Here is a 12459-nt window from a genome sequence, read left to right as displayed (position 1 = left end):
GGCCCGAGCACCGAACAGCAGGAGACAGTGGGAGGCCCTATTGAAATTGTAAGGATTATTATAAAAACATTTTTTCAGGCAAATTAATCGGCCAAGCCTGAACAGCTCAATGTGTCAATATTAACTCAGGGTCATAGCACCACCTACTGATCAGTGTGAAAATGAAGTTGTTGTAATATTGTCCCATTGACACAAAAATGCTAATGCTAGATCAGAGCCCCTACTTGAACAGATCTATTAGTCTGTATGCAATAATACTGGTGGCGCCACCTTCTGGCAACAGGAAATAAGCTTTGTTCTACAACTATCATTCAATTTACATAAAATGTTCACAGTGTGATGTGCAATTGTTAGCGTTGACCGTAGTGAGCAATTAGCAGGCAAGAATCGACATCATGTGACGGATGCACGAAGTGATGCGTTTATCCTTGCCGCAGTAAGCAAAACACATGCAACACTTCAAAATGCATGTGTTCGGGACCGTTCAGTGCTGCTTTGCAGCCCTAGAAATTGTAGAAAATTTAATTATTATTAATATTTAATTACATATGTACTTTATGTTGCGGATGTATTAAGTGGTTTTCGCTGTGAAAAGGTATCTGGTTCAGTTTTCCTCCAGACCACCAGGAGATGCTGTTAGATGTATTTTCACCGAGGGGACTCCCACAATGCACCTCTCCAGGAGTGAACATAAAGTGTGTTTAATATTCAGCTGAGGTCAGAGCAGAGTGTCAACAACAGCTGAGTCTAACTGTCTTTAATTAAATGAAGTGAACATGATAAAACGTGTTTGGAGTTAAAGTTATGAAACCGTCACTCAAACCGCTGTAGAGGAAGATAAATACGTTCAGCGCCATGTTGCTTTCTGATCCTTCGGTTCATGAGCATGATGAGTGGTGATGTCACTTCCTGTACGTGACAGGTGCAGCCCACCTTGTTACGCTGTGTGCCTCAAACCAGCTGATCACGAACCAGGGAGCCAATCAGAGCTAATATAAATGTAAACAAATTATATCGAGGAGCCAATTAAAACGTATTTATATATATACATACATTAGGGCTGCACTATTATGGCCAAAATCATAATCATGATTATTTTAATCAATATTGAGATCACGATTATTTATCACAATTATTCATTTATTTTAGGGAAACATCTTTTTATTGCACGTTTAAATAAACAAGAACACTGCTTCCACTTCCATTGTTGTGCTACATTCCAGCTGATGTACACGTCTTTGCATCAAAATAAAACGTATGCGGTTCTTATTCACCTGAAGCAAAAAAAATCACAATAAAGGGTGAACTAAAAATAAATATGCCATCAAAGAATGCAACCAAATGAAAACAATTCAGGCCTATGCAGAAAAGGCAATAACAAGGTGTTAGGCCTACAGGTTTTTGGCAACAAACACCAGCCTGTCGACATTTGCTTGCTTGAGAGATGAGCAAGGCAGGTCACTACATTTCCCCCAGTGCTTAAGACCTTCTCTGAAGGGGATATGTGGCCGTAATGCACAAGTACTTTTTTGCCAGCTTTGAGAGTCGTGGGTAAAGTCTCTGGTGTTCCCTCCACCAGTCCAGTGGTTCCTCCTCACTGTGACGGTTGGCGCACTGTATGTAAGACTGTAGCTCAAAGGCTACAGCTTGTTGTTCCTGGTTTTAATTTATTTTTATCCAGCTCTTTCTGTCACTGGTGTCCTCTGACTGGCTCGTCGGGTGGTTTTAATGGTGGGAGCTGTTCTGGGTCCTTGGTTAAAGAACTTTTCTCAACATTAGTATGTATCAGCTGACTATGTTAATCATTTGCAAAAGGTTAAACAATTTTCAAACCTTGTAGCAGCCTGAAATAAGAAGATAAAGCAATAAGTCAGTTAGCTATGCTAAGCTAAGAACAGCTGGAGTCTCCTCTGGTCACTTCATAGTGATACCAAGACTCCAGGAAGTCGCTCCTTCAAGCCAACGGACAGACCAAAACATACAAAAACTGTGGCTTTCACACTTTCAACAATGATGGTGGTAGGTGGATTTATTTTTAAAACTTTGGGACAGAGTAATGTTAATTTTCAATTTGAAACTAAATATGCTCTGACATGGTCTCACGTCATAAAACACATGTGGGACATTATCAACGATAACAGAATTATTGTTGATGGAAAGAGACAAGAATTGATTGTAGAAAAAAAAAAACTTGACCAAACATATTTTCCATGATGACAAATTTACCATAAACTAAGTGTTGTTGTTTGAATGACGTTTCTCCTACTCGAATCATCTTCTTGGTGATCCTCAACAATTCAAAACATTTTCTATGAATCAGTTCAGTTCCCAAACCAACATAGCACTCTTCATTCCCAGCAAGGTGAGACTAGCATTATACCAAATGTAGTTTCCTTTGTGTATACAAACTATGAGGTGGCCAGCAACAAGTTGAACATAACGTGAAAACTATAGATGGAGCCAAACTTTTAACTTTGTACGTCTAAAGTTACACAAATGGTAAGCTAATGTTCGTCCCTTCATTGAAAATGAATGATTTTGGCATTAATGTAAAAGCGGATGATTGCTGCTGGAATTGCTTGCTCAGGCCCGAGCACCGAACAGCAGGAGACAGTGGGAGGCCCTATTGAAATTGTAAGGATTATTATAAAAACATTTTTTCAGGCAAATTAATCGGCCAAGCCTGAACAGCTCAATGTGTCAATATTTACTCAGGGTCATAGCACCACCTACTGATCAGTGTGAAAATTAAGTTGTTGTAATATTGTCCCATTGACACAAAAATGCTAATGCTAGATCAGAGCCCCTACTTGAACAGGTCTATTAGTCTGTATGCAATAATACTGGTGGCGCCACCTACTGGCAACAGGAAATAAGCTTTGTTCTACAACTATCATAAAATTTAAAATGTTCACAGTGTGATGTGCAATTGATAGCGTTGACCGTAGTGAGCAATTAGCAGGCAAGAATCGACATCATGTGACGGATGCACGAAGTGATGCGTTTATCCTTGCCGCAGTAAGCAAAACACATGCAACGCTTCAAAATGCACGTGCTCGGGCCCGTTCAGTGCTGCTTTGCAGCCCTAGAAATTGTAGAAAATTTAATTATTATTAATATTTAATTACATATGTACTTTATGTTGCAGATGTATTAAGTGGTTTTCGCTGTGAAAAGGTATCTGGTTCAGTTTTCCTCCAGACCACCAGAAGATGCTGTTAGATGTATTTTCACCGAGGGGACTCCCACAATGCACCTCTCCAGGAGTGAACATAAAGTGTGTTTAATATTCAGCTGAGGTCAGAGCAGAGTGTCAACAACAGCTGAGTCTAACTGTCTTTAATTAAATGAAGTGAACATGATAAAACGTGTTTGGAGTTAAAGTTATGAAACCGTCACTCAAACCGCTGTAGAGGAAGATAAATACGTTCAGCGCCATGTTGCTTTCTGATCCTTCGGTTCATGAGCATGATGAGTGGTGATGTCACTTCCTGTACGTGACAGGTGCAGCCCACCTTGTTACGCTGTGTGCCTCAAACCAGCTGATCATGAACCGGGGAGCCAATCAGAGCTAATATAAATGTAAACAAATTATATCGAGGAGCCAATTAAAACGTATTTATATATATACATACATTAGGGCTGCACTATTATGGCCAAAATCATAATCATGATTATTTTAATCAATATTGAGATCACGATTATTTATCACAATTATTCATTTATTTTAGGGAAACATCTTTTTATTGCACGTTTAAATAAACAAGAACACTGCTTCCACTTCCATTGTTGTGCTACATTCCAGCTGATGTACACGTCTTTGCATCAAAATAAAACGTATGCGGTTCTTATTCACCTGAAGCAAAAAAAATCACAATAAAGGGTGAACTAAAAATAAATATGCCATCAAAGAATGCAACCAAATGAAAACAATTCAGGCCTATGCAGAAAAGGCAATAACAAGGTGTTAGGCCTACAGGTTTTTGGCAACAAACACCAGCCTGTCGACATTTGCTTGCTTGAGAGATGAGCAAGGCAGGTCACTACATTTCCCCCAGTGCTTAAGACCTTCTCTGAAGGGGATATGTGGCCGTAATGCACAAGTACTTTTTTGCCAGCTTTGAGAGTCGTGGGTAAAGTCTCTGGTGTTCCCTCCACCAGTCCAGTGGTTCCTCCTCACTGTGACGGTTGGCGCACTGTATGTAAGACTGTAGCTCAAAGGCTACAGCTTGTTGTTCCTGGTTTTAATTTATTTTTATCCAGCTCTTTCTGTCACTGGTGTCCTCTGACTGGCTCGTCGGGTGGTTTTAATGGTGGGAGCTGTTCTGGGTCCTTGGTTAAAGAACTTTTCTCAACATTAGTATGTATCAGCTGACTATGTTAATCATTTGCAAAAGGTTAAACAATTTTCAAACCTTGTAGCAGCCTGAAATAAGAAGATAAAGCAATAAGTCAGTTAGCTATGCTAAGCTAAGAACAGCTGGAGTCTCCTCTGGTCACTTCATAGTGATACCAAGACTCCAGGAAGTCGCTCCTTCAAGCCAACGGACAGACCAAAACATACAAAAACTGTGGCTTTCACACTTTCAACAATGATGGTGGTAGGTGGATTTATTTTTAAAACTTTGGGACAGAGTAATGTTAATTTTCAATTTGAAACTAAATATGCTCTGACATGGTCTCACGTCATAAAACACATGTGGGACATTATCAACGATAACAGAATTATTGTTGATGGAAAGAGACAAGAATTGATTGTAGAAAAAAAAAAACTTGACCAAACATATTTTCCATGATGACAAATTTACCATAAACTAAGTGTTGTTGTTTGAATGACGTTTCTCCTACTCGAATCATCTTCTTGGTGATCCTCAACAATTCAAAACATTTTCTATGAATCAGTTCAGTTCCCAAACCAACATAGCACTCTTCATTCCCAGCAAGGTGAGACTAGCATTATACCAAATGTAGTTTCCTTTGTGTATACAAACTATGAGGTGGCCAGCAACAAGTTGAACATAACGTGAAAACTATAGATGGAGCCAAACTTTTAACTTTGTACGTCTAAAGTTACACAAATGGTAAGCTAATGTTCGTCCCTTCATTGAAAATGAATGATTTTGGCATTAATGTAAAAGCGGATGATTGCTGCTGGAATTGCTTGCTCAGGCCCGAGCACCGAACAGCAGGAGACAGTGGGAGGCCCTATTGAAATTGTAAGGATTATTATAAAAACATTTTTTCAGGCAAATTAATCGGCCAAGCCTGAACAGCTCAATGTGTCAATATTTACTCAGGGTCATAGCACCACCTACTGATCAGTGTGAAAATTAAGTTGTTGTAATATTGTCCCATTGACACAAAAATGCTAATGCTAGATCAGAGCCCCTACTTGAACAGGTCTATTAGTCTGTATGCAATAATACTGGTGGCGCCACCTACTGGCAACAGGAAATAAGCTTTGTTCTACAACTATCATAAAATTTAAAATGTTCACAGTGTGATGTGCAATTGATAGCGTTGACCGTAGTGAGCAATTAGCAGGCAAGAATCGACATCATGTGACGGATGCAGGAAGTGATGCGTTTATCCTTGCCGCAGTAAGCAAAACACATGCAACGCTTCAAAATGCACGTGCTCGGGCCCGTTCAGTGCTGCTTTGCAGCCCTAGAAATTGTAGAAAATTTAATTATTATTAATATTTAATTACATATGTACTTTATGTTGCAGATGTATTAAGTGGTTTTCGCTGTGAAAAGGTATCTGGTTCAGTTTTCCTCCAGACCACCAGAAGATGCTGTTAGATGTATTTTCACCGAGGGGACTCCCACAATGCACCTCTCCAGAAGTGAACATAAAGTGTGTTTAATCTTCAGCTGAGGTCAGAGCAGAGTGTCAACAACAGCTGAGCCTAACTGTCTTTAATTAAATGAAGTGAACATGATAAAACGTGTTTGGAGTTAAAGTTATGAAACCGTCACTCAAACCGCTGGAGAGGAAGATAAATACGTTCAGCGCCATGTTGCTTTCTGATCCTTCGGTTCATGAGCATGATGAGTGGTGATATCACTTCCTGTACGTGACAGGTGCAGCCCACCTTGTTATGCTGTCTGCCTCAAACCAGCTGATCATGAACCGGGGAGCCAATCAGAGCTTATGTAAATGTAAACAAATTATATCGAGGAACCAATTAAATGGTATACATATACATTAGGGCTGCACTATTATGGCCAAAATAAATCATCAATATTGAGATCACGATTATTTATCACAATTATTCATTCATTTTAGGGATAACATCTTTTTATTGCACGTTTAAATGAACAAGAACACTACTTCCACTTCCATTGTTGTGCTACAATCCAGCTGATGTACACGTCTTTGCATCAAAATAAAACGTATGTGGTTCTCATTCACCTGAAGCAAAAAAAATCACAATAAAGGGTGAACTAAAAATAAATATGCCATCAAAGAATGCAACCAAATGAAAACAATTCAGGCCTATGCAGAAAAGGCAATAACAAGGTTTAGAGAGAGGGGAATCAGCTGCTCCAACGGGTTTTGTATTTTCCCTCCGCAGCAGCAGAGGCAGGACGCTCGGCCAGTGTTGGGGAGTAACGGAATACATGTAACGGCGTTACGTATTTAGAATACAAATTATGAGTAACTGTATTCCCTTACAGTTACAAATTAAATAGATGGTATTCAGAATACAGTTACATTGTTGAAATCAGTGGATTACATGACGGTACTTCTCGAGTTTATTCACTCTCTCGTAAATCCACCGGCGGCAAAGCCCCCAGGAAGCAGCTGGAGACCAGGGCTGCCGTAAGAGCGCCCGGGCCCCCGGCGGCGTGAAGGAGCCTCACCGCTACCGGCTCGGGACCGTTACAGGCCCGGGACCGAGGCTCTGAGAGAGTTCCGTCACTACCAGAAATCTACGGAGCTGCTGATCCACAAGCTGCCCTTCCAGCGCCTGGTGAGAGAAGAACGACCTGTGCTTCCAGAGCTCTGCTGTCATGACTCTGCAGGAGGCCAGCGAGGCACGCCGGGTTCACACCGGACGTTGAAGCGCCGGGCAGCGCTGATAATATCACCCGTTGACCCAGTAGCATATGGTCACTTGTTGCTCCAACATTAACTGCAACAGCGTCCCAATTTAATTTCATCCATCTTCAAGAGCTTCTCCGCTGTTTGCTCCGTTCAATGTCGGGTGTCGAGGGTAAATTACGTATTCTCCGCCCCCCCTCTTTTTATCTTTATGACTGCTTGTGTGTCTGTAGTGGATGGGCAGAGGGGGGCATTTAATAATGTGATCGGTAAAATTGGTAAAATGAAAACTCCAGGACAACAGAAGGGGAATACAAACTATGGGATGCATACTTTATCATTTATATCATATAATATGTCATCAATATCGTTTAAAATCATTTTTCAGTGTGTTTCCTGGAGTGATACGCTCGCGTCAAGCGCAAAAAAAAATAGACTCGACGCCGAAACGATCGCTGCACGGCGCGAGGCAGCCTTGGCGCAGGGGGGGGGGGGGTCCTTCAGCGTCCGGTGGGGCCGGCACAGAGGTGGGAGTGGATGGGAGCCGGACATCCAGCTGGCCCGCAGCATCTTGCGGAGAGAGAGTTTAAACTGCTGCTGCTCCACTGACTATAACAACGCCGCAATCATACACTTAAAAAATGCAATACAAACCGGAAGTATTCCAAGTATTCAGAATACGTTACTCAGATTAGTTAATGTAATGGAATACGTTACAGATTACATTTTTGGGCATGTATTCTGTATTCTGTAACGGAATACGTTTTGAAAGTATCCTTCCCAACACTGCGCTCGGCTGTGACGTCTCCACGTGGGCGGAGTCTCCGGTCAAACGACAGGGAGTCTGAACCTTCGAAGCTCGAAAATTAAATCCAATCCCCCCGAAGCCCTGCAGGGGGCCCTCAGCCTCGGACTGAGAACCACGTCCTCCCTGCAGTGTGGCAGAAACACTTCCTCCACCTCCTCCTCCTCTCCGCTCAGTGAATGTATAACAGTTGTTCTCAGAGGGGTCCTGTCTGCAGGGACGACGACCCAAGCTCCACCTGAAGAAAACAGGATGAAGCAGCACGATAAGATGAAGATGAAGACGCATCTGAAATCTTAAAGTTGTTTTTTGTTTGTGTGCAATTTTTGTTTGTGACTATGATCCAGATCAGAACTTCCTAATGTCAAACCCTGAACACATTCATTTTCTTATCAGTTGAATCACAGACTTTATAAACAGATGGCTGGAGTTTGGTTTCATCAAATTAGATTTGTACAGTCTATATTCACAAATCACAATTTGTCTCATGGGGATTTGAATGTTCACTGATGTCAGGAAATCCACAATCTCTTATAGTTAATACACAAACTGAACTTTATCGCCTTTATTATATGGACAAATAATCACTGACAGAAATCAGCCTTCAGTCTTTGTATTTGTATTTGAAGATAAGAATTAAAATGATTAATGTTAAAACAAAGAATCTTTGTGTCTCTTTGTGTCCATTTGTCTCTTTGTCTCTCTGTGTGTCTCTGTGTCTTTGTGTCTTTGTCTCTTTTTGTCTCTGTGTGTCTCTCTGTGTGTTTTTGTGTCTTTGTCTCTCTGTGTCTCTCTTTGTCTCTCTGTGTGTTTGTGTGTCTTTTTCTCTCTATGTTTCTTTGTGTGTCTGTGTGTCTTTGTGTCTTCGTCTCTCTGTGTGTCTGTATGTCTTTGTCTGTCTGTGTCTCTTTGTCTCGAAGCATCCTGCTCGAACAGAAAAAATTAAAAAGTGACCAACAGTTTATTTTAAATTAATCTATTTTAAGTTCTATCAACACAATAAAGTAAAAGTGTTGTAGTTTGTTATTATCAATAATATGAACTTGTTGAAGTGGTTTTTTTCACCCGTGAAGTTAAAAAAAAAAACAAAGTTGATTGAAAAAGCTCCTGAATCATCAGATTGAAAGTGTCTTTTTTATTTTCAGCGTTTACAGCGTCAGTCCGAATTGAACCAACAGATTGTCGGGTCAAAGGTCAAACTGCACTCTGTTTGTTTTAGCTGGTTCGTCAAAAACTAAACATACTAACCAAGGACGATTCAACAAATCAGTAAACGACAGATACACAAACCCACCAGTGTCGTTACGAAATCTTCTTGGAACTGTTGGAGAAGCTTCTTTCCTCAAAGTGTAAACAATAAAAAAAAAACAGAGCATCAGCTGTATAAAGGCAGAGCGTCTCCAAGCCGACGTTACTCTGCTCAACCTCTGCTGTGCTTTTTCCTCAGATTTATCTGCAGCTCATCGGCCGTGAAATCATGAATCTGTGGCTCAGCTCTCACTTCCTGGTTGTGGGTTTGCTTGTGTGCAGCGCAGCGCCGACACCTGAAGAATGTTCACAGCTGGTCTCCCCGCTCTCTGACATGGGCTCCAAGGTAAAACTCTCCTGTGACGTCACGGCCAGACCTCAGCTCTGTTCTTCCTATAAACTGTAATAAGAAATACAAACACGTTTTGATTTAGCAACGTTTTGGTTTTATTAAAAAATGTAAGGTTGCACACTTTTTCAGAGACTGATACATTGACTACTTTTACTCTGGATGTGTTAGTGTGTGTATTAACATAGAAACATGTTTAACTGTAATATTAGCTCATGGAAACTTAAAGAAGTCCGAGGATGGAGCCCTGAGGTGCTACATGCACCAGACACCAGATTTGGTTATTTTTTCTATAGTATGTGTGTGTGTGTGTGTGTATCTGTGTGTGTGTGTGTGTGTGTGTGTGTGTGTGTGTGTGTGTGTGTGTGTGTGTGTGTGTGTGTGTGTGTGTGTGTGTGTGTGTGTGTGTGTGTGTGTGTGTGTGTGTGTGTGTGACTGACTGGTTTCATGCTGGTTTGCAGATGTTAGGCAGTTGGAACTTTCTGACTGGTTACACTGAAAGTGAATTATTCAAGGACATCCTGAAGATCACCCAAAGCTCAAGGATGAACATCACAAAGAGCAGCAATGATGGAGTTGAATTTTCTGAGTACAACAAGATGTGAGTCCACGTGAAAAAAAATCATTTAAGCTTTTTATCATATGTATTTCACACCTTTAAATAAAACATGTGACAGGATGTGATAAACCTGCTACGACAGAATATACATTTTTCCTCTTTTTAAAGGAAAGGACAATGCATCAGCTCGGTGGCCAACGCGAAGATCGACGGTGACACAGGAACAGTGTCGAGTAAGTTTCAACACAACACTGGAGTTTTGAGTTCAGTTTCTATGTTCAATAACTTCTCACTTGATTTATAAAGTCAGAAAATATTATCATAAGATGATGATGATGATGATGATGATGAAGAAGAAGATGATGATGGTATTGAAAATGATGATGAGGATGAGGATGATGATGAAGAAGATGGTGATGATGATGATGATGATGAAGATGATGGTAATGATGATGAATAAGATGAATATGAAGATGATGAAGATGATGATGATGGAGATGATGATGATGATGATGATGATGATTAACATGAAGATGAAGATGAAGCCTCCCTGACCAGTGTCACACTTTGTGTATCTGTGTGTGTGTGTGTGTGTGTGTGTATGTGTGTCTTCAGAAATGAACGTCACGTCTGTGTTCCAATTGTTATCGAGCAGTGACGACTGTCTGGTCTTCAACATCAACAGCACCATCGGGAACCTGGATCAGATGATGAGCTTCATGAACGTCAGCTTCTCTGGAGCCGAGGGGACGACGATTCACTCTCTGTATCTGATGGGTAGGAAGCAGAAGGTCAGAGACAGGAAATTACTCCGTCAGTATCTGAAACCTTGATGGATGTTGGGTGTGTTTGTTTCCAGGCCGGGAGTCGACAGTGAAGGATTCGGACATGGAGAGATTCAAGCATCTGGCGACCTGCCTCGGCTTCTCCGGAGAACCAGACTTTCACCACGACCTAAAGAATGGTGAGTACCCCTGCAGCCTCGCACATTGAACTCTGACATCACAAGCTCACATGACTCTTCTCCCGCAGGTTTCTGCACCGAGGGAGAATCCATCAAGTTGCCATTCTGAAGTCGAAACTCAACGGTCGTCAATATTTCAGACTGAGCAACAAGAAGTTAAGACACAAATTTCTCCAAGCATCCAACCTTTTGTCTGTGGTTTTATTTTCATTATTTACCGAGAATAAATGGTCGTCACTGCAAAACTTCATGTGAAAGTTTCCTTCAGTATCACAGTCAATTCAGCTGCTTTTATTTTAAAGAACAAGATCTGATCAATAGATATTTAGACTTGGAAATTAGAAGAAGCAGTAAAAATGTATATGTATGTGGGAAATAAAAGTTTTTAGTTTTTTTAAATCGATTTGTTGAATCAAATTAGTCACTTTAATTCAATTTTGTTTAAAATGTGTTATTTTTGTAACTAATAATAATAATAATAACTAAACATATGAATAATTATAGAAAATCACCTTAAGATCAGATGAAGAGACACAAACATCAATAAACACGTGACACGAGAAAAGTTCAAAATGAACCAAAAGTTAAAATCGGGTTTTAGACATTAAACAGAAAATTAGTGACACAGAGGGAAATTTTTAAAAAGGTTAAATCTGATCGGAGTCCAGATGTGACACAGACAAATAAACAGAGTCACAGGATCCTAGTCAACAACAGTGTTTACACACACACACACACACACACACACACACACACTTTGGACAGACGGGGCCAACTAGCGGGGGCAGACTGGGGCAAGTGGGGTGAGCCCGTGGGGCAAGGAGGCGAGGCCTGCAGGGGCCAACTGGGGCAAGTGGGGACAGACTGGGGCAAGAAGGGTTGAGGCCAGAAGGACAAGGGGGCGAGGCCTGCAGGGGCCGACTGGGGCCAGTGGGGACTGACTCGGGCAAGGACCAAGGGCCGTAATAACCTCACCAACCTCCCTCCTCGCACACTTTGGTCTCTGAGCACGATGACTTGTGTTGAGAAATTGCTGCTGGTGCTGGTGGTGGCATTGGGTTCCAACAGACGACCTGCACCAGGTGAATCATGGTCCTAAGCTTTGGATTCTTCAGGTGATCCTGACTTCTCTGCAGCAGCTGTTTCTTTATAGTCATTATTGATTCATCTGCTTATTATTTTTCTAATTTAAAAAGATGAATTCTGAAAATAGTAAGTCATAGCAAGGCCAAATTGTCACAATGCACCAAACTATCAAAAATACATCAAAATGACGAAAAAGATTAAACAGGAAATCCGCCAACAGAGAGACAACTGTTCTATGACATAAAAATAATTTAATTTTAACAAACAATCATGATTTGTGTGAATCTAATGACTGTTAAAATTATATTATATTTGATGAAGGTTGCATTATTTGAAACAGTGACATCCCGTCTCTGCAACACACTGTCGAAAAAATGAGAGAGGGAAAAGACAATAAC

The 12459-nt window shown here is 40.9% G+C and overlaps 1 protein-coding gene and 3 non-coding genes across 4 annotated transcripts; all 4 read left to right on the top strand.

Moving 5' to 3' along the window:
* The first annotated feature begins 868 nt into the window (after positions 1-868).
* LOC132997966 (small nucleolar RNA U13) lies at positions 869-966 on the top strand. The gene has a single exon (XR_009677967.1). It is a non-coding gene; the product is annotated as a small nucleolar RNA U13 (small nucleolar RNA).
* A 2484-nt stretch (positions 967-3450) lies between these two features.
* Positions 3451-3548, top strand: LOC132997965 (small nucleolar RNA U13). The gene has a single exon (XR_009677966.1). It is a non-coding gene; the product is annotated as a small nucleolar RNA U13 (small nucleolar RNA).
* A 2484-nt stretch (positions 3549-6032) lies between these two features.
* On the top strand, positions 6033-6130 carry LOC132997967 (small nucleolar RNA U13). The gene has a single exon (XR_009677968.1). It is a non-coding gene; the product is annotated as a small nucleolar RNA U13 (small nucleolar RNA).
* Positions 6131-9249: 3119 nt separating this feature from the next.
* Positions 9250-11220, top strand: LOC133023051 (saxitoxin and tetrodotoxin-binding protein 2-like). The gene is made up of 6 exons (XM_061089984.1): positions 9250-9449; positions 9914-10053; positions 10180-10244; positions 10627-10788; positions 10871-10975; positions 11044-11220. The coding sequence occupies exons 1-6, from the start codon at positions 9333-9335 to the stop codon at positions 11082-11084; spliced, it is 630 nt and encodes a 209-aa protein (XP_060945967.1). The 5' UTR covers positions 9250-9332; the 3' UTR covers positions 11085-11220.
* The last annotated feature ends 1239 nt before the right edge of the window (positions 11221-12459 follow it).

This window comes from Limanda limanda, chromosome 2, assembly GCF_963576545.1.
Source record: "Limanda limanda chromosome 2, fLimLim1.1, whole genome shotgun sequence".
Classification (NCBI taxonomy): Eukaryota; Metazoa; Chordata; class Actinopteri; order Pleuronectiformes; family Pleuronectidae; genus Limanda; species Limanda limanda.
The sequence above is the reverse complement of the archived record's forward strand: the minus strand, read 5'-3'. Positions and strand labels throughout refer to the sequence as shown.